Source organism: Delphinus delphis, chromosome 18 (assembly GCF_949987515.2).
Source record: "Delphinus delphis chromosome 18, mDelDel1.2, whole genome shotgun sequence".
NCBI classification, from domain to species: domain Eukaryota; kingdom Metazoa; phylum Chordata; class Mammalia; order Artiodactyla; family Delphinidae; genus Delphinus; species Delphinus delphis.
This window is the reverse complement of record NC_082700.1, coordinates 69,120,619-69,144,352: the sequence shown is the minus strand read 5'-3', so window position 1 is coordinate 69,144,352 and position 23,734 is coordinate 69,120,619. Positions and strand designations below refer to the sequence as shown.

Sequence of the window (23,734 nt, the reverse complement as noted above, 5' to 3'; positions counted from 1 at the left end):
AAAATTGTTAACTATAGACACTCTGTGGTACAGCAGATCTCTAGACCTTATTCACCGTGTATAATTGACACTTATACCCATTGAATAACAACTTCCCCATTTCCTCCTTTCCCCATCCCTGGCCACCACCATTCTATTTTCTGCTTCTATAGGTTTGACTATTTTAGATCTCTCTTGTGTTAAACATTCTTACACACACACACACACACACACACACACACACACACACACACATACATAACACTACACACACACACACACACACATACACTACACACAAAAGCAAAGGGATACAAGGACATTTTGGGAGGTAATGGATATGCTTATCACTCTAACTATGGTGATGGCATCACAGGTGTATATGCATGTCCAAATTCATCAAATTGTATACATTAAATATGTGCAGTTTTTGTATATCAATTATACCTCAATAAAGCTGATAAAAATTTAAAAAAAAATTAAAACACTCTCCTCCCATAAAATTTTTAAAAAAATTAAAAGAACAAAAGTTATGTTCCAAATAATAATTGTATCTCTGTATACATGAATAAAAAAATGATTTAGTTGCCAAAAAAATCACAGAGTCAAAAACACGTAGGTTAAAAAAATACATGCATCATAGAAAACTTCTCTGATTAATAAAAGCAAAAGAACTTAAAGGTGTGCTTTGCCACTAAAAAGGAGAGGTAAATTACAGCTTAAATTGAAAAATCTCCAGATGGTGAGAATTTGGCATGCTATCATTCTTTGAAAGTATGTTCCTAGGTGAGGAATTGAACCAACTTGCTTAATTAATTAAAGCATACTAATTGATAAAAATGAGGACATGGTTCTTATTTTCTGGAAGCCACAATATTAAATAATTAGCTTCAATTTGTCATTCTTCTTCCACTCCATACCTCCCCTTGTGGAGGTGTATGGGTATGTGTGTTGAAGGACCAAAACATATGCCATACCTCTTAGAACAAGTCTGATGAAAGAAAACCAAAGGGCACAGAGGACAGACAACAAAAACACATGGGAGTACAATACCAAATAAAAAGATGACTTAGACATAAGGACAAATGATGATCAAAGAAGGCAAATACTGCAAACACAAGCTTCTGAATATTAATGCCTGCAGATAAATCATTTGTTTTGATGATTATAGAAGTCAGTGAAAGGAGTTTGATAAAGTAAAAGTTTACAACATGAAGAGCAAAATACACCAGGAAAAGTGAACTAATTATTTTAAATTGTCACTATTGGTGGGCAAAGGGAACCCCTCTTCCACTCCTGGTAGGAGGGTATACTGGAACAATTTTTCTAGAGGCTATAAATTGTTTGGGCAATGTTTTTATTAAAAAGTTTTAATATATTTTTATTCATTTAGATCTATGCAATCCACATCTAAGAATTAATACTTAGGATTTATGCAAATATTCCACTTCAAGAATGTAAATTATAACTTGAATAAAATAAGAGACAATTCAGATGTCTAATAAAAGAGGGTTGATTAAATTCTTTTGCTACAACCATTTTATGGAATAGTATGCAGCCACACCAATAATTTTGCAGAAGAATATTTTATAACAAGAAAATATATTCATGACAAGTTGTTCAGAAAATTGACATGTTAAAAGAACACGTTAACAAATTGTGGCATGTTAGTAAATTACCTAAGATGACAGCTGTGGCATTAGAGGGCCTGTATTAAAAGTTCCTATTAAAAGTTGCACATCTGGCACCTACTGTGTAAGATGGTAAACTGTTCAAATTTCCAATTTCTTCTTTTGTAAAAAGAAGAATTCTATTTCTTCCTGTCTCATTGTGTTTGGGGAATATTAAAAAAGATAATACATTCAATGCTCTTAGCATTTAACTTGTCGAATAAGTGCACATAAATGCTGTTGATAGAACTGTATAAAAACATCATTTATAAAATATATAGTTATTTATGTTGATTTAGATATTAATACTGATATAATATACATATATAGTTATAAACCTCAACTTTTTTATGCTTATCTCTTTGGATTGAGTGTGATTTTTGTCACGTTTGCTTGTTTGTTTGCTTTGCTTTAGCTGTGTTCCCTAATTTTGTATGCAGAAGAGAGCATGAGCCAGGAGTTCTGAAGCCATAACAAACAACCCCAATATCTCAGCTGCTTAAAACAACAAAGGTTTATTTCTCACTCATGCGACAGAACCCGGTGGGTCAGCAGAGGTTTCTGCTGATCATCCTCATTCAGAGACCCAGGCTAATGGATCTGCCACCATCTCAAACTTCAAATCCCCTTGCCAGGGAAAAAGAGAGAATGGCAAATCTCTCACTGCCTCAACTTCTACTCTGAAGTGACACATTTTGCTCACATTTTCTGGCCAAAGCTAGACACATACTCAGGAGAACCTCAATAATAATAAAATGCATTTTTGGGCTTCCCTGGTGGCGCAGTGGTTGAAAGTCCGCCTGCCGATGCAGGGGACACGGGTTCGTGCCCCGGTCCGGGGAGATCCCACATGCCGCGGAGCGGCTGGGCCCGTGAGCCATGGCCACTGAGCCTGCGTGTCCGGAGCCTGGGCTCCGCAACGGGAGAGGTCACAACAGTGAGAGGCCCGTGTACCGCAAAAAAAAAAAAAAAAAAAATGCATTTTTAATCAAGAAGAGTTTAAAACTAATAGACTATCATAAGCCATTTAAAATTTTTAAGCAGAACATTGATAGGAGAATTGAGAAAGCTGTGCCCACCTTCCAACCCCATGGGCAGGATGAATCACTGTACATCAATATTGTCTTTATGAGAGTCATCTAACTAAATGAAGGAACAGAAATCAAGGAATCACAGGAATTCAGAGAATTTAAAAGATCCTCTAAATTATTCCCCTACCTTTAAGACATAATGATCACACTTAGTCATCAGCAGCACAAGCAAGTAATCTAATCTAATTCTACCAGGAGAATTGTTTTTTTTCCTTGGCCCCAGCTAGCGAGCTGCTGAGGCTCTCCGGCTGGAGAACCAATGAGCCTTGTAATTGCTTTCCTCACTCATGTAACCACAGCTGCTGTTGTCATTCATAAATTGCAAAACTAATCCTTTGAAAGTTTTCATATTGGCCATTTGCTTTAAGACCTCCAGTGCCCAGGAGTTTGCAGATGTAGCCCTATGAAAAAGGAAGTCTCTAACCACTGGTCCGAGCATTGGACTGCCTGTCATAAATCCTTGGTCTTCATTCTCAAAATTCTTATATTTTGTTACAGTTCCCTGGAAAATCACTTCACTCATCAATACTTCCGTTTCCCTGTGAGGAAACTAGAGAAGCTTATATTTATCTGTAAAGTGCTTCAAAAGGCTTGAATGAATTACAAAAAAATAAAAAATACAATTCTATACATATCAACACCTTTTTAATAAAAGACTTTAAATATAAGCTATTGTTTAAAAATGGTAGCTAAATAACTTAATGAATCTCTAGAAAGGTAGGAGACAAATATGTGTTTGTCAGTTTATTAAACACTGATATATAAAGTCCACAGATAATTCTCTTGCACTAGCATTATATAAAAAAATTTCAAGATAAATGAGAAACCACTGGCAAATATATACATACACATATATGTGTGTGTATATATATATCTACTTAAAGTCATTTTCTATGTTTGAGATATGTTTTATATGCTTTTAAAATTTTTCCATTGTATAATTTATTTTTATTTATTTTTTTAAATAAATGTATTTATTTATTTATTTTTGGCTGCGTTGGGTGTTTGTTGCTGCACGCTGGCTTTCTCTAGTTGCAGCGAGCGGGGGCTACTCTTCGTTGCGGTGTGTGGGCTTCTCATTGCATTGGCTTCTCTTGTTGCGGAACACAGCCTCTAGGCACGTGGGCTTCAGTAGTTGCAGCAGGCGGGCTCTGTAGCTGTGGCTCGTGGGCTCTAGAGCACAGGCTCAGTAGTTGTGGCACACGGGCTTAGATGCTCTGCAGCATGTGGGATCTTCCTGGACCAGGGCTTGAACCCGTGTCCCCTGCATTGGCAGGTGGGTTCTTAACCACTGCGCCACCAAGGGAGTCCTATAATTTGTTATTTTTAGCAATAAATAATACCAGTAGTCCGAGGAATAGTGATTTTTAGTCTTTGTTATTTTAAGAGCATAATAGGCTTACTCAAGCACTATAATCACAATATTTTATTAACGCTGGTAGAACACTGCTTCCAGCCTGGGAGTATTAATGAAAGATGGGGCAATTCAGAAATGCTTCTGAAATTAAAAATTCCTTCTACCCATATCCTACCCTTCTCCTTATAATCATTAAGGATGAATATCAGAGTATGAGAAAATACTATGTTACAAATAATCTTGGAGACTTTAGGAGTTTTCTGCACCCCCCCCCAAAAAAAAACAACTATAAGTAATGAAAAAGACATATGATAACAAATAATGGTGAGGATGTTGAGAAATTGGAACCTTCCTACACTTCCGGAGGGAATGTAAAATGGTGTAGTCACTTTAGAGATAGTTTTGTGGTACCTCAAAAAGTTAAACATAGAGTTACCATATGACCCAGCAATTCCCCTCATGGGTAGATATCCAAGAGAAATCAAAAGCACACGTCCACAGAAAAACTTGTACATGAATATGCACAGAACATTATTTACGAAGGCCAAAAAGCAGAAACAACCCAAATATTCATTAACAGACGAATGGATGAACAAATGTGCTATATCCATACAAATGAATATTACTCAGCTATAAAGTGAATGAAGTACTGACACATGATACAACATTGAAAACATTAAGCTAAGTGAAAAAAGAAACAGGAGAAAAAGAACACATATTTCATATTTATATGTGAAATATCCAGATTAGGCAAATCCACAGAGACAGGAAGTAGATTAATGGTTTCTAGGGGCTAAGTGGAGAGGATAGTGGGGAGTGCCCAGGAAGGGTACAGAGTTTCTTTCTGTGATGACGAAAATGTTTAGGAATGAGGCAGTGGTGATGGTTGGGTATTCTGTGAATATACTAAAAAAAACCCACTAAGTTGTATACTTTAAATGAGTGAATTTTATGACATTTGAATTATATCTCAATTAAAAAATTCGCTTTTCAAAAAAAAGTTTCCCTTCAACATAAAATTAAATTTCTGATCTAACATTCAGATAAAGGAAATCTTTCTCCTTTTCCTCTTTCATGAATAAAATTTGTAATAACTTCAATTACCAGTACCTCTGAAAGCAAATTTCACATTAACTTTGCCATTTTCATGTGAGAGGTGAAATTGTTATTTCTTATTTTGATAAATCAAAAAGAATGAAACCAGCTTTCCCCTAGATGAATTCTTCCTTCTCCTCCAATTTGTACTGATCTGATAGCAAGAGCACACCTGAGGCTACATGCCGTCTAAGACAAGAAAAGCTTATTCCGAGCTATCTGTCTATACAATACATTTTCAAAAGCCAACAGTACAACTCAGTAGGCTGTTAATAAGTTTCAGAAATGTCAGTGGACAATTAGATGATGTTATTGAGAAAGCTCTGAGCAAATATCCAAACTGTTTTTTTCTTTTTTAATGTAGCATTGAACTGAATAGAAATTGAACAGACCTCAGAGCTAAAGTAGACTGATGGGGGGGGGGGGGGGGGGGGGGGGGGGGGGGGGGGGGGGGGGTGTGTGTGTGTGTGTGTGTGTGTGTGTGTGTGTGTGTGTGTGTGTGTGTGTGTGTGTGTGTGTGTGTGTGTGTGTGTGTGTGTGTGTGTGTGTGTGTGTGTGTGTGTGTGTGTGTGTGTGTGTGTGTATGCAACAGAGAGGGAGAAAGAATGAGATTATATTTCTCCATGTACTTTCACTCATGGATATTGGAGTCATTATTAGTTCTGAAAAGACTAATCTTTCCTCATTCAGGAATCTCAACTACCTTTTAAATAAGATACATGTGAACTAAATTCATTTGACTCACAGGAGGCGATGGGTCACAAGGCCTGAGACCCTCACTTACCCCTTCCAGAGCAAGGCAGAGCAGAGCTTCCCTGGCATTTCTTGATGCTCTCCTCAGCTGACAGCGGGCAGGAACGTGGGTGCTCGCACTTTTTCCCATACCAGCCTACTTTGCAGTCACATCTTCCACAGTTACACTGCCCATGACCTTCACAATGGGAGTAATAATATATATATGTTATTGTATTTATGAGCCATACATATATATATATATGTGCACATGTATATGAGAAAAATATACCAAAGCCAGAATTAACTTTCATTTCAACAGTGAATGTCACAAATGAGTCACGATCTCAATTAAACTCAATATAAAACATTAAGGCAAAAGCCCATTTTTCTCAATGTTCTTAAATACCTGATCTAGGTATATTGATTGATCACGGGGAAAGAAAAACAACAACTCCAGATCAGATAAACAGGTTCATAGGGCTATCAACTTGAATCTTTCAAAATCCAAGTGCATGAGATTGAATTAGTCTGCTAATTTAGTCTGCTAAAAAGGAGGATTTGATGAATTGGGCAATTAATTCACGTGGAGGAGAGCCATAGGAAATGGAAAACAATTTGTTTTTGAAACAGGGTCTTAGTTTCTACAGTCCCTCACACTTTATTTTCATTATCTTTTTACTACACACTACATGCTTAGCCTATAGACCCTTAGCTTAAAACCAGTAACCTATGTGGAGTTCGCAACCCTTGAAGACTAATTTCCTATACACAAAAGAGGTCAGGAAAGATATTAAATTTACATGGGCACAGAGCCTGTAAAGAACTGTGACAAGGACTGATATGGTATAGCATAAGATATCAATCAAATAAGTAGGTTCAAATCCTGACCCTGTTCCCTACAGAGTAGGGCTGTTCAAATGACAACCTCGTTGAGGTTTAGTTCTTCATTTTAAATCAGATTATCTACCCACATTTATCAGGAAGTACATAATATATCTTAAAATGCTACACAGAAGTGAGCAATTTTTATTTTTATTCACTTGAGCCCACATATACAACCAAGTAGAAATAGAAAAGAAAGGAAAGCACGATAATTTAGCTGAGTTTTTCCTAACTCCTAATAACCATTCAGATACTCATTATTACAGATAAAATGTAAAGTAGATTTCTATAATTTTTCCAAAAATGTATGAAGAATTTTAAAGGAAGTGGAATTACACTTTCTTTAACCAAATCAAATATAATGCTAATGAATAACAATCGCTGCTATTCTGTACTTGGCATCTGATATTAATATATATCACACAATATGGAAACTGGTATGGACCAGTCTTCAGGGAAGGCTGGTCTGTTTTATCAGTATTCCATGAGGTCTGTGGTCAGATGTCCATCTTTTGAGTTTGAAGTACTGGACAATTCACCTATCAGGAAGCTTTTCACTATCTATAAATCTGGTTCTTCACAGAACAAATCATAAAACCATAGGTCAAAGTAGGATGAGCTATTAAGGATCACAGAGTCCACATCTCTCATTTAACACTAAATTCAATTCAATGCACATTTATTGAGCACCTACTATGTAACAAAGTCTATACAACAAACTGCTGTTAATACTAATACTTTGCCTTAGAGCTCATCATCTTAAAAAACTTTTGATTGCTAATAAATACATATTACGTGACTATGATCATTTGGACTTTCAAATATAAGAATTTTTATTACAATAGTTTGACTTAATAGCAATTATATCGCAGAGATTGTTGGGTTCCATGGCTTCTTGCCATTTATCCTGGCTTAAGAAGTTCCTACCCATCTTCCCAATCCTCGTGTATTGGGTTGGCCAAAAAGTTCATTTGGGTTTTCCCTTAACATCTTACAGAAAAACCCAAATGAACTTTTTGGCTAACCCAATAATTTATTTATTTATTTGTTTGTTTGTTTTTGGCTGAGTTGGGTCTTCGTTTCTGTGCGAGGGCTTTCTCCAGTTACGGTGAGCGGGGGCCACTCTTCATCGCGGTGCGCGGGCCTCTCACTGGCTAACCCAATAATTTAGAGCAAAATTTGCAAACAGAGGTATGTTGCAAATGCATAGATAAATAACAGTTTTTAAAACAAAATCTTTAACGTTTAAAGTACAATCAATTCTGCTGTTTTATGGGAGCCAGTGGCTTTGAAATTCTTGGAGACAAGAGGTTTCATTTCAAGGGCAGTTAGATCTACCATGAGGATGCTGGACAAAGTACAAAACATGCTGCCATTTGTGGAAAACAAATTGACACTTCAACAATAAAAGTGAAAAACAGAGTTAGATTGAAAGGGGAAAAAAGCTTTACTCTTGAAACTTTAAAATAGCTGTGAAAGTTAGAACAAAACATCCAGTAGGTGAGGATGCCAGGAAATCTGTGACTACCCAAGAGGATGCCACGTGCTGCTGCAGGTGCCTGGAATTCACAGGCAGGGAAGGTCCTGATCCCTTGGCACGTGGAATAAAGTAGGAACCTGTGAGGAGGGAGACGGGGACTGAAGGGAGAACGTCCTCAACTTCTGTAGTTGGTTTAAGAGCAGCCATTACCTTCTATCTGAGATTAATTCACATGTCAACATTAAAAAAAAAACTGTGGAGGGCTTCCGGGAAGATGGCGGAGGAGTAGGACGCTGAGATCGCCTTCCTCCCCACAGATACACCAGAAATACACCTACACATGGAACAACTCTGGCAGAGCACCTACTGAACGCTGGCAGAAGACCTCAGACCTCCCAAACGGCAAGAAACCCCCCACACGGCAAGAAACCCCCCACATACCTGGAGGGGATTAAGAACGCTGCTTAAAGGAGCTCCAGAGACGGCGCGAGCCGCCGCTAACAGCGCGGACCCCAGAGACGGGCGTGAGACGCTAAGGCTGCTGCTGCCGCCACCAAGAAGCCTGTGTACGAGCACAGGTCACTGTCCACACCCCACTTCCGGGGAGCCTCTGCAGCCCGCCACTGCCAGGGTCCCGTGATCCAAGGAAAACTTCCCCGGGAGAACACACGGCACGCCTCAGGCTCGTGCAACGTCACGCCGGCGCAACGTCACGCCTGACTCCGCCGTCGCAGCCCCGCCCCGCACTCCGTGCCCCTCCCTCCCCGAATCAGCGGCTCCTTTAACCCCGTCCTGTCTGAGCAAAAAACAGACGCCCTCAGGCGACCTACACGCAGAGGTGGGGCCAAATACAAAGCTGAACCCCGGGAGCTGTGCGAACAAAGAAGAGAAAGGGAAATCTCTCCCAGCAGCCTCAGAAGCAGCGGATTAAAGCTCCACAATCAACTTGACGTACCTGCACCTGTGGAATACCTAAATGTACAACGAATCATTCCCAAATTGAGGAGGTGGACTTTAAGAGCGAGATTTATGATTTTTTCCCCTTTTCCTCTTTTTGTGACTGTGTGTGTATGCTTCTGTGTGAGATTTTGTCTGTATAGCTTTGCTTCCACCATTTGTCCTAGGGTTCTATCCGTCCGTTTTTTTTTTCTCTTAATAATTATTTTTTTATTTTAATAACTTTATTATATTTTATCTTATTTTAGTTTACTTTATCTTCTTTCTTTTTTCCTTCCTTCCCTCATTCCTTCCTTCCTTCCTCTCTTCCTCCCTCCCTCCCTCCGTCCCTCCCTCCATCCCTTCTTTCTTTCTTTCTACTTCTACTAATGCTTTCTACTTTTTCTCCCTTTTATTCTCAACCGTGTGGATGAAAGGCTCTTGGTGCTGCAGCCAGGAGTCAGTGCTGTGCCTCTGAGGTGGGAGAGCCAAATTCACGACACTGGTCCACTAGAGGACCTCCCAGCTCCACATAATATCAAATGCCGAAAACCTCCCAGAGATCTCCATCTCAACACCAGCACCCAGCTTCACTCAATGACCAGCAAGCTACAGTACTGGACATTCTATGCCAAACAACTAGCAAGACAGGAACACAACCCCACCCATTAACTGAGAGGCTGCCTAAAATCATAATAAGTCCAAAGACACCCCAAAACACACCACCAGACGTGGACCTGCCCACCAGAAAGACAAGATCCAGCCTCATCCACCAGAACACAGGCACCAGTCCCCTCCACGAGGAAGCCTACACAACCCACTGAACCAACCTTAGCCACTGGGGACAGACACCAAAAACAACGGGAACTACGAACCTGCAGCCTGTAAAAAGGAGACCCCAAACACAGTAAGATAAGCAAAATGAAAACACAGAAAAACACACAGCAGATGAAGGAGCAAGATAAAAACCCACCTGACCTAACAAATGAAGAGGAAATAGGCAGTCTACCTGAAAAATAATTCAGAATAATGATAGTAAAGATGATCCAAAATCTTGGAAATAGAATAGAGAAAATGCAAGAAACATTTAACAAGGACCTAGAAGAACTAAAGATGAAACAAACAATGATGAACAACACAATAAATGAAATGAAAAATACTCTAGATGGGATCAATAGCAGAATAACTGAGGCAGAAGAACGGATAAGTGACCTGGAAGGTAAAATAGTGGAAATAACTACTGCAGAGCAGAATAAAGAAAAAAGAATGAAAAGAACTGAGGACAGCCTAAGAGACCTCTGGGACAACATTAAACACACCAACATTCGAATTATAGGGGTTCCAGAAGAAGAAGAGAAAAAGAAAGGGACTGGGAAAATATTTGAAGAGATTATAGTTGAAAACTTCCCTAATATGGGAAAGAAAACAGTTAATCAAGTCCAGGAAGCACAGAGAGTCCCATACAGAATAAATCCAAGGAGAAATACGCCAAGACACATATTAATCAAACTGTCAAAAATTAAATACTAAGAAAACATATTAAAAGCAGCAAGGGAAAAACAACGAATAACACACAAGGGAATCCCCATAAGGTTAACAGCTGATCTTTCAGCAGAAACTCTGCAAGCCAGAAGGGACTGGCAGGACATATTTAAACTGATGAAGGAGAAGAACCTGCAACCAAGATTACTCTACCCAGCAAGGATCTCATTCAGATTTGGTGGAGAAATTAAAACCTTTACAGACAAGCAAAAGCTGAGAGAGTTCAGCACCACCAAACCAGCTCTACAACAACTGCTAAAGGAACTTCTCTAGGCAAGAAACACAAGAGAAGGAAAAGACCTACAATAACAAACCCAAAACAATTAAGAAAATGGGAATAGGAACATACATATCAATAAGTACCTTAAGTGTAAATGGACTAAATGCTCCCACCAAAAGACACAGATTGGCTGAATGGATACAAAAACAAGACCCCTATATATGCTGTCTACAAGAGACCCACTTCAGACCTAGGGACACATACAGACTGAAAGTAAGGGGACGGAAAAAGATATTTCATGCAAATGGAAACCAAAAGAAAGCTGAGGTAGCAATTCTCATATCAGACAAAATAGACTTTAAAATAAAGACTATTAGAAGAGACAAAGAAGGACACTACATAATGATCAAGGGATCGATCCAAGAAGAAGATAGAACAATTGTAAATATTTATGCACCCAACACAGGAGCACCTCAATACATAAGGCAAATACTAACAGCCATAAAAACGGATATCGACAGTAACACATTCATAGTAGGGGATTTTAACACCCCACTCTCAACAATGGACAGATCATGCAAAATGAAAATAAATACGGAAACACAAGCTTTAAATGATACATTAAACAAGATGGACTTAATTGATATTTATAGGACATTCCATCCCAAAACAACAGAATACACATTTTTCTCAAGTGCTCATGGAACATTCTCCAGGATAGATCATATCATGGGTCACAAATCAAGCCTTGGTAAATTTAAGAAAATTGAAATTGTACCAAGTATCTTTTCCGACCACAATGCTATGAGACTAGATATCAATTACAGGAAAAGATCTGTAAAAAATACAAACACATGGAGGCTAAACAATACACTACTTAATAACAAAGTGATCACTGAAGAAATCAAAGAGGAAATTAAAAAATACCTAGAAACAAACGACAATGGAGACACGACGACCCAAAATCTATGGGATGCAACAAAAGCAGTTCTAAGAGGGAAATTTATAGCAATACAATCCTACCTTAAGAAACAGGAAACATCTCGAATAAACAACCTAACCTTACACCTAAAGCAATTAGAGAAAAAAGAAGAAAAAAAAACCCAAAGTTAGCAGAAGGAAAGAAATCATAAAGATCAGATCAGAAATAAATGAAAAAGAAATGAAGGAAATGATAGCAAAGATCAATAAAAATAAAAGCTGGTTGTTTGAGAAGACAAACAAAATTGATAAACAATTAGCCAGACTCATCAAGAAAAAAAGGGAGAAGACTCAAATCAATAGAATTAGAAATGAAAAAGGAGAAGTAACAACTGATACTACAGAAATACAAAAGATCATGAGAGATTACTACAAGCAACTCTATGCCAATAAAATGGACAACCTGGAAGAAATGGACAAATTCTTAGAAATGCACAACCTGCCAGGACTGAATCACGAAGAAATAGAAAATATGAACAGACCAATCACAAGCACTGAAATTGAAACTGTGATTAAAAATCTTCCAACAAACAAAAGCCCAGGACCAGATGGCTTCACAGGCGAATTCTGTCAAACATTTACAGAAGAGCTAACACCTATCCTTCTCAAACTCTTTCAAACTATAGCAGAGGGAGGAACACTCCCCAACTCATTCTACGAGGCCACCATCACCCTGATACCAAAACCAGACAAGGATGTCACAAAGAAAGAAAACTACAGGCCAATATCACTGATGAACATAGATGCAAAAATCCTCAACAAAATACTAGCAAACAGAATCCAACAGTAGATTAAATGGATCATACACCATGATCATGTGGGGTTTATTCCAGGAATGCAAGGATTCTTCAATATATGCAAATCAATCAACGTGATACACCATATTAACAAATTGAAGGAGAAAAACCATATGATCATCTCAATAGATGCAGAAAAAGCTTTCAACAAAATTCAACACCCATTTATGATAAAAACCCTGCAGAAAGTAGGCATAGAGGGAACTTTCCTCAACATAATAAAGGCCATATATGACAAACCCACAGCCAACATCATCCTCAATGGTGAAAAACTGAAAGCATTTCCACTAAGATCAGGAACAACACAAGGTTGCCCACTCTCACCACTCTTATTCAACATAGTTTTGGAAGTTTTAGCCACAGCAATCAGAGAAGCAAAGGAAATAAAAGGAATCCAAATCGGAAAAGAAGAAGTAAAGCTGTCACTGTTTGCAGATGACATGACACTATACATAGAGAATCCTAAAGATGCTACCAGAAAACTACTAGAGCTAATCAATGAATTTGGTAAAGTAGCAGGATACAAAATTAATGCACAGAAATCTCTGGCATTCCTATACACTAATGATGAAAAATCTGAAAGTGAAATCAAGAAAACACTCCCATTTACCACTGCAACAAAAAGAATAAAATATCTAGGAATAAACCTACCTAAGGAGACAAAAGACCTGTATGCAGAAAATTATAAGACACTGATGAAAGAAATTAAAGATGATACAAATAGATGGAGAGATGTACCATGTTCTTGGATTGGAAGACTCAACATTGTGAAAATGACTCTACTACCCAAAGCAATCTACAGATTCAACGGAATCCCTATCAAACTACCACTGGCATTTTTCACAGAACTAGAACAAAAAATTTCACAATTCGTATGGAAACACAAAAGACCCCGAAGAGCCAAAGCAATCTGGAGAACGAAAAACGGACCTGGAGGAATCAGGCTCCCTGACTTCAGACTTTACTACAAAGCTACAGTAATCAAGACAGTATGGTACTGGCACAAAAACAGAAAGATAGATCAATGGAACAGGATAGAAAGCCCAGAGATAAACCCACGCACATATGGTCACCTTATCTTTGATAAAGGAGGCAGGAATGTACAGTGGAGAAAGGACAGCCTCTTCAATAAGTGGTGCTGGGAAAACTGGACAGGTACATGTAAAAGTATGAGATTAGATCACTCCTTAACACCATACACAAAAATAAGCTCAAAGTGGATTAAAGACCTAAATATAAGGCCAGAAACTATCAAACTCTTAGTGGAAAACATAGGCAGGACACTCTATGACATAAATGACAGCAAGATCCTTTTTGACCCACCTCCTAGAGAAATGGAAATAAAACCAAAAATAAACAAATGGAACCCAATGAAACTTCAAAGCTTTTGCACAGCAAAGGAAACCATAAACCAGATGAAAAGACAGCCCTCAGAATAGGAGAAAATATTTGCAAATGAAGCAACTGACAAAGGATTTATCTCCAAAATTTACAAGCAGCTCATGCAGCTCAATAACAAAGAAAACAAACAACCCAATCCAAAAATGGGCAGAAGACCTAAATAGACATTTCTCCAAAGAAGATATACAGACTGTCAATAAACACATGAAAGAATGCTCAACATCATTAATCATCAGAGAAATGCAAATCAAAACTACAATGATATATCCATCTCACACCAGTCAGAATGGCCATCATCAAAAAAATCTAGAAACAATAAATGCTGGAGAGGGTGTGGAGGAAAGGGAACCTTCTTGCACTGTTGGTGGGAACGTAAATTGATAAAACCACTGTGGAGAACAGTATGGAGGTTCCTTAAAAAACTACAAATAGAACTACCATATGACCCAGCAATCCCACTACTGGGCATATACCCTGAGAAAACCATAATTCAAAAACAGTCATGTACCAAAATGTTCATTGCAGCTCTATTTACAATAGCCAGGACATGGAAACAACCTAAGTGTCCATCATCGGATGAATGGATAAAGAAGATGTGGCACATATATACAATGGAATATTACTCAGCCATAAAAAGAAACGAAATTGAGCTATTTGTAATGAGGTGGATAGACCTAGAGTCTGTCATACAGAGTGAAGTAAGTCAGAAAGAGAGAGACAAATACCGTATGCTAACACATATATATATGAAACTTAAGAAAAGAAAAACTGTCATGAAGAACCTAGGGGTAAGACAGGAATAAAGACTGTGTCCTACTAGACCTACTAGAGAATGGACTTGAGGAGATGGGGAGGGGGAAGGGTAAGCTGTGTCAAAGCGAGAGGGAGGCATGGACATATATACACTACCAAACGTAAGGTAGATAGCTAGTGGGAAGCAGCCGCGTAGCACAGGGAGATCAGCTCGGTGCTTTATGACCGCCTGGAGGAGTGGGATAGGGAGGGTGGGAGGGAGGGAGACACAAGAGGGAAGAGATATCGGAACATATGTATATGTATAACTGATTCACTTTGTTATAAAGCAGAAACTAACACACCATTGTAAAAAAAAAAAAAAACTGTGGTGGCATAAAACAAATCCGTGAACATGGTCAAAAGCTATCAATAGAGATTTTTAGAATTAAAATCTGGTCCAGTTAATATCTAAAGAAGTCAGATTAATTGTGGGTGCTTCAACAAATTTTGCAAAATGTACAGATGCACTAACTAGAAGAAATCTCTGCAAGTCTTTCCCCTTTCTGCCCTCATATTCACTCTGTTTTCTTTTTATTCTATCTTCCTCACTCAGTCTTTAATCTCTGTGCTTTTCCCCGCTAATGTTATGCAGCTTCACTTTTCTATCCCTTTGCTATTTCTGTGCACTACTACAAACTCCAGGGGTAAATGTGGCCTGTAAGGTCTTCACGTCTACTCCCTGTGCATTTAATGCAGCATCACAAACATTCTCAAGGATTACTCCTATAAGTGTCCGCGTCACCTCCAGGCATCACCAACTCCAAATAAAGTTGGGAAGACGATATAAAATGTGTCCTCACTTTTACCATGTGTGTGATGATCCCTAAGCTTCCGTGCTTCTGCCTCAGGCTTGTACCCCAGCCCCTGCTTCATTTGATCAAAAGATGCTCTCAAAAACAGCTGCAGGGGCTTCCCTGGTGGCGCAGTGGTTGAGAGTCCGACTGCCGATGCAGGGAGCACGGGTTCGTGCCCCGGTCCGGGAAGATCCCACATGCCGCGGAGCGGCTGGGCCCGTGAGCCATGGCCGCTGAGCCTGTGCGTCCGGAGCCTGTGCTCCGCATCGGGAGAGGCCACAACAGTGAGAGGCCCGCGTACCGAAAAAAAAAAAAAAAAACAGCTGCAGTCAATTGTGTACACACTGGAGAGAACTGATGAGATTGTGTCATTGCTGTGTTTGGCTTGGGATAAAAGGTTTGGCCTTTAAATAGGAAAGTATCAAAGTGGGAGAACACCGCCTAGTTCAGGACGGCCACTGCTCCTCAAATCATCCACTGATGTGTCTTCTACACTTTGCCATTAGAAACCAACATCCACTGAACAAGTTCAAGCTGAGGAAAGAAGGGTTATGGCAATATGGATGACTTAAAGTAAACCATCCGTAATGAAATTCCTGAGAGTCAGGGAATATATGGCAACCAGGTTAAATGATGAAATAGTGGCATATAGAGTTTTTTTGAAGGTGTCATTGTTTTGGGAAAGTAGGAATACCTAAATCAAAGGCCCCAATGAAGATCACAGAAGAAGCAAATGTAAAAGCAACAGAGAAAAGGTTTAAATAACTAGTGTAGCATGATGAAAAATAGTATCGACAGTGGTACTGCCTAATCTAAATGTTGATCAGAGATTAATTTGACAAGTTAAAACATAAACATAACTTTACTTTCACAGTAACAAAAATTAAATATGTTCTACATCTTTTAATAACTCAAAGTCACACCTTGTCAAAAATATGTTATGGATCCCACTTTAAATGAAACTGTACTTTTTCTATAAAATCCTTCATGGTATTTTATCAGTGGAGTTAGGAAAATCAGTTACAAAAGCAATGTATTGATACCAGATTCTGATGCAGGTATTTAGCCTTTCAGAAAAGGCAGGAAATCACAAATTGAAACTGCAATTGCTTTTCTGAGGTGACAAGTTTCTCAATTCCAGCATAAAAGTTATGCCAAAGAGAGAGAGAGAGAAGGAATCATTTTATAGCGATAAAATGAAGATGAAAATGCTTGGTTTTGATTTATAAAGTAGAGTTTAGAAATGATAAAATCTATTTAGCATGAAAATCCTTTAGACTGCCGTAACATACTATTATCAAGGTCTTTCCTAAACAAGTAGGGAAAAAAAGCATAAGTGAAGAAATTAGGAGGCCTGTGTCTTCCATCTAAATGAGCCACTAAGGTGGATGGACCTAGAGTCTGTCATACAGAGGTGAAGTAAGTCAGAAAGAGAAAAAAAAATACCGTATGTTAACACATATATATGGAATCTAAAAAAAAAAAAGGTTATGAAGAACCTAGGGGCAGGACAGGAATAAAGACACAGATATAGAGAATGGACTTGAGGACACGGGGAGGGGGAAGGGTAAGCTGGGACGAAGTGAGAGAGTGGCATGGACACATATACACTACCAAATGTAAAATAGATAGCTAGTGGGAAGCAGCCGCATAGCACAGGGAGATCAGCTCGGTGCTTTGTGACCACCTAGAGGGGTGGGATAGGGAGGGTGGGAGGGAGGGAGATGCAAGAGGGAAGAGATATGGGAACATATATATATGTATAGCTGATTCACTTTGTTATAAAGCAGAAATGAACATGTCATGGTAAAGCAATTATACGCCAATAAAGATGTTAAAAATTAATTAAATAAATAAATACATGTGTCACTAGTTCATCTTTCTGGCCTTTATCTCAGTTTATCTTGAAAATGAGAGAACTAGAAGAAGTGAATTTTACCACGCTGATCTGAAATGTCATGCTTCAGTGCTAGTTTGTCAAATCTAGGTGTGTATATATACACATATATTTGGCCTGCAGGAGTTAATTTCATTGATTCTAACAAGGATTCCTTTAAACTCTGTAGGCAGAGGATCGACAAAATAGAGATGAAAGGTACAGAATGTTATTGTTTATCCCTGATAGCAAATATGCAGAACATACATTAGAGAACTGCTTTCAAAAGGTCTATGAGCATTGTTTGAACACACACACACACACACACACACACACACACACATCCATGACAATGAAAGAACATGGTGTCTAGTTTTGGTATGTAAATGGGATCACAGCCTGAACTGCATCACAAGGGCAGGAATTTGGCAGCAAGAGACACATCAAGTGGCATCACGGCCATGCTGAGCTTTAAAGGCTCTCAGGACATTATAGGAGAGCGTGCTGACACCAAAACTTATTTTTTTCTTTGTAATCATTGAGCTCTTTTGCGTTAAGCTATCTAGCCTCAGAAACATCAATGCAGGACAAATGTAGTTCTATCCATTCCAGAACACTCTTCTTCCACAGAGGATATTTCTTGCCTTAAAAATGATCAAAAAATGCTCATGAACTGGAATCTGATATTTACAAGTAGCTTCCTACAAAGTAATATGAAGACCATCAAGAGAGAAAAGTTGGCGGGGGGATAAGTTAGATCTAACTAGTACTTGATTTTTTAAAAAAATCCATTTGATATATTATTTTCCCTTTCAAGACAATGCAAACTGGATATACGTAATTATTTCCTTCAGTTTCTTTCCTTAATGCTTCGGTAATCCATAAAGGCAAATTTCCCCACGTAATATGGTTCTATCAAATGATTCCACTTTCCAAACCAAAGGAACACTAAGGCAGGACTAACTTTGTATTTTCATCATGTTGATAGGCAGGAACAAGCTGAAAAAGTGGAAAGTCACACTGCAGCATATTTTTCCTATTAAGGGATTTAGGGAAATAGAGCAGAGTGATAAACAGCCATCAGGAATAAAGTTGTTACTTCCTAATCAGAAAGTCAATTCAGGGGAGCAGCTCATAGAATCGAAGTAATAGAGCAGTTGGTACACTTCAGGATGGCTGGTCATGCCCCTGCCATTTTAGTCACACTCAAAAGTTGTCAACAGTATCATCTTTGAGCCATGTGTGTGTGTGTATTTTTGTGGGTATATGAGTCATGTTTGTGTGTGGATGAATTCATGTGTCAGTGAACAACATTTAGGAGTGAAACGAAGAATGAATACAACTGATTTATTTGGAAGCAGGGAACATGTTTCAAAATTTGTATCCCACCCCCTATACCCATGATGCCTTAGGCACAAAATATTTACATTTAAGTGCATTTTTGAATAGGTGAACGCATACAGTGGGAATGAATGAATAAAATAAGAAGGTCAATTAAACAAGATAACTATAATCCAATGGGAGATTTCCCTTGGACTTAAATAAGCTCAACACTCTCAGGAGGGCAAGAATGGGAGCTAAAAATAAAGCTGCATTTCATCTGAGCCTTATCACACTCCAGCCCGGCATAAATCACTAGACAATAGCCATGTACTTGGCGTACTTCCGTCTTATATCACTAAGGTATTAACACATTCAGTAATCAACTGCATGGCTCCCTTCCTGTGGTGCAACTTCGACAGGCAATTAGGAAAACTGCGAAGGCTAATAATTCACTAAGCATCATATATGGAATTCTACAGATATAGTGGGAATGAAGAAATACTCCAGAGGTTGATGCCTGCCCCAGATCAGAATGATGTTCAGAGAAGCTTAGTTTGATAAGAATTTTGAGCATCCAGAGGACAGCTCTTCCTTACCAAAATAAAGTAAAATTGAAGAATTTTATTTGTATCACTCGGAGATTAAATTACATGAGTACTTAGGCTCATGTAATGTATTTTCAGATGACGCTTAAGGGCAGTGTGAACTTTGTCAAGTTGCTTAATTTCTTTGAACATTTCCTCTTCTGTTAAAATGTGGCTAAGAGGGCTTCCCTGGTGGCGCAGTGGTTGAGAGTCCACCTGCCGGTGCAGGGGACACGGGTTCCTGCCCCGGTCCGGGAGGATCCCACATGCCGTGGAGCGGCTGGGCCCGTGAGCCATGGCCGCTGAGCCTGCGCATCTGGAGCCTGTGCTCCGCAACGGGAGAGGCCACAACAGTGAGAGGCCCGCGTACCGCAAAAAAAAAAAAAAAAAAAATGTGGCTAAGAAAAAAAAATGTGGATAATCACGTCTCCTTCTCTGAGTTAGGGCGAACATAAAATGGAATGAGGTGTGTGAACGAACTTGATGGGTATCTAATAGAGCAGGATCTCTGTCAATGTGTTTCTTCTTTCCTAAATTTCTCATTTTAAGTCTGGGAGACAGGCTGTGGAGAACTGTCCACATTTAATTCACTTCAACAAATAAATAAAAAAATCATAATCACAGCCTGATGTTTTATTGCTCAAATCACAGCCTATTACTCCATCACCTCTTCCCACCCCTACCTGTCTACACCCAGGGCATAGAGACCACGTACAAATTCTCTCCTAAACTCTTCCCATGAGAAACTCTACCAACCACACAACCATAACTGCCTGATCACTTAACTTTCTCTATAATGTTCTAGCATAGGGAAGAATGGAAAATGTGAGAAAGAAGAAAATAGAGAGCAGGAAGGAGGGATGGATTAGATGAAGTGGAAAATTTCAGATTCCAAGGAGACCTCCTCAAAGGCTTCCACCTGCCCCACCTATGTAGTAACTCTAAGCCTAAATAACGTGCATCAGGAATTGTGAGCTTATGAAAGGATCCAAGTGTCAGCCTAAGTGTCAATGCTCATCTTCACCCCACGGCCCCACTCCTCACGGTGAGATGGACTAGCTCACATGACCCTGAATTATCACTATGATGTAGTGATAATTCAGTAGTGTAATTTGAATTTTCCAACCCCATTCCAAATTCAGGATCATGGGTTTAACAAGAAAGATGTGCCCTATGTTTAAAAAAAAAAGCATCCTATCAGAAAATCACAAAGTTAAGATTTTTATATGTAGTCTGATTATCTCTTTATTTTCCTATTTTAATGTATGTGAATTCATGTTTTATCACACAATCTTAAAAATGACAACCTTAAATGGTGTTCCCTGAGCCCCAGTATAGTTTTCTACTGACAACTCAGTGTTTATGACTCTGTAAATTCTCATGTTCAGCCCTGATCCTTCAGAGTCACGTATTCAACAGGCTGAAAAAACTGATCGGCTTTGGTTTGCCATTGGTCCTCTATGCCTGATATGTCTAGAAACGAATTTGACAATGTTCTTCTATATTCTCCATTTCAGTAAATGGCACCAACATTTACCCAGACAACCAGACTAGAAACCTGGTGACTATAGCTCTCCGCTGCCTAAAACCATCCCTAGCATTGCCTTTAGAACAGAGTCTAGTTCAGCAGCAAGGTAAAAAGTCCTTCAGTCCTTATTTCTTGCTAGCTTTACCCTTCGTTACTTGTACATTCTGGTAATAACCAAATTGATTCTAGGCCCCTGCACAGATCTTACGCCTCTTTCCCCTCTGCCTGGGATGCCCGTCGCAGAACTGTACGTGCACAGTGATCCAAAAGCATCATGCGATGCATGTCATACATCACCACCTCTGTGAAGAGCCTCACCCTCCCAATTAAAATGTCAAACAAGCCCATGCCCCGAGATTCTCAACCCCTTTCTCTGCTCATTTTAGTCTATAGCACAATGGCCATGAAAATATATAGCACTGACCTACTATACATTTTGTTTGTTTTTTTGTCTCTCCAGGCCCACCAGGATATAAACTCCCCAAGGAGAGGACTTTTATCTGTTGTGTTCATTGCTACGTCCCCAGTATAAGTAAACATATGCATGAATATGCCAATCTCCCACACGATAGTATATTGAAATGCATGTTTATGTGGCAGTTTTCTTTGCTAAACAATAAATTTCTTAAGGTCAGAGCCTAGGCTTTTTTATATTTTAATCCCCTAATATCTCACACAGTGCCTATAGCATAATTAGCACTCAATCAACGTTATATTAAATTGAAGTTTAAGTTTAAACAAAGATTCATTCACTAAAGAAAGAACCTTTAGATTTCTTCAGATTCAGAGACCTTGTTAACATTTTGATTTTAGCTGTTAGTGGTGGAGCCTTCAGCAGGTTATGGAATTCCCTGAACCTCAGTTTCCCCAGTTGTAAAATGAGAATAAATATGTTCCCTATGTCATAGTCTTTTATGAAGAATAAATGCAAATCTGGGAAGTGCTTTACAGATTGTCTGGCATACAGAAGTCACTGAATAGTTGTTAGCTGTTTTATTCCCATGGTGTTGACAATGAGGATAATAAAGAACACTTACCCAGAATGAATAACAGAAAAACCTGGAAAGGGCATAGTCTTTGGTCCTTGCCTTTGGCATTGGACTGACCCCATTCCTGGGGTGGGACAGTAAAGACAGTGCCACCAACAACTGCACAGAGCCCTGGGATGGAACCACAAATGAAAGCTGCTGCCTTGTGAAGTGTCTTTTTGAGAATATGGCCCCCACGAGCTACATGGTATACTTCAATTTCTTTGGGTGTGCCCTGCCAAAGGACAAAATGCTTAGGAAATGTTTTAGGAAATTCTCCCAAGCACAAGGGATCATCAGAAGAGGGAAATTCTTCTGCAGTGGGAAGCTTTAGCAGCAGGCTCTCCTCAGCCAGGACAGAGAAGTCTTTGCAGTTGCATAATCATAATTAAATAGGGCAGCTCTTTTATCTCCCTTTGCTGGCAAACTTTCTGGAGACAAGCGGCGTTTCCTCTCTATATCCCTGTACCAACCAAGCAGTCAAGCATAAAGACGTGTATATGCCCATGTCTCTGTCTTCTCGATTGTCCAATATAACCAGACTGAAAAGGAGTAACTCTATTTTTGCTAAATGACACTTTTTCAGATAAATCTGACTGCCTGTTTTTTTTTTTTCCCCTTTGCACTATTAGAAATTCTGGCAGGATGTATTATTTTTTTCCTTTGCATTTAGATTACAAACTCCATAATGTCAAGGATGTTTGTCTCCTTCACTGCTGGTACCAGTGGCCCAGAGGCCACTGGCAAATAGTATCGAGAGCCTGGAAAATAGTATCTGTTCCATAAAAATTCATGGAATAGAATTTTTTTTTTCTTTTTTTTGCATACGCGGGCCTCTCACTGTTGTGGCCTCTCCCGTTGCGGAGCACAGGCTCCGGACGCGCAGGCTCAGCGGCCATGGCTCATGGGCTCAGCCGCTCCGCGGCATGTGGGATCTTCCCGGACCGGGGCACGAACCCGTGTCCCCTGCATCGGCAGGCAGACTCTCAACCACTGCGCCACCAGGGAAGCCAGGAATAGAATTTTTGAAACCACTAATTGATATTCAATTGTAGGCTGCACTGCAGAACAATTTTAGTATATAAATCATACCAAAGAAGCAATGCATTGAACTACCCATGAGAACTATATTGTCCTAAGTCTCGTACTATATTGATATGGCTGCCATAATGGTACCTCTCCTGTTCACGGTCAGGTCTGCTAGCTTTGTATTCTCACGGTTGTGTATTCAATACTCGGAGGTAATAGTTCTTCTTGGTGAGGAATTAGACGAATTTTCAGAGAGCAGGTGCATTTTCCTCTCAGATCTTTGCCCAATGTGTGATTCCTCTAACAGTTTCCACGTTGCTATTAGGAGCCCTATGGATACCGAATGCTTTAGAAGGCGCATTCCATTCTTTTACGGTTTCTGTGAGAAGCCGAATAAATCTTGAAAATGGGGAAATGACTATTTTCTTATTTAAAAACAGGAGTTAGGCAAGCACTTACCAGAACAGAAGTCGTCAGAATATCTGTCGTAGACAGCCTTGCAGTCCCTTTCATCACATTCACAGGTGTCCCCATGAATATCCCCCCAGTCTCCAGTCGGGTCAACATCATGGCAAGAACATTCACCACACACACAAATCCCTAGAGGGTAA

General features: G+C 39.2%; 1 protein-coding gene across 1 annotated transcript in view; it reads right to left on the bottom strand.

The window, feature by feature from the left end:
• The window catches only part of ITGBL1 (integrin subunit beta like 1), a 119,076-nt gene that overhangs the window by 82,770 nt on the left and 12,572 nt on the right, over nt 1-23,734 (bottom strand). The window contains exons 4-5 of the mRNA XM_059995485.1: nt 23,583-23,723; nt 5,977-6,123 (exon numbers count right to left, since the gene is read on the bottom strand). Coding sequence (XP_059851468.1) covers nt 5,977-6,123; nt 23,583-23,723 — 288 coding nt within the window. The remainder of the gene's footprint in view (nt 1-5,976; nt 6,124-23,582; nt 23,724-23,734) is intronic.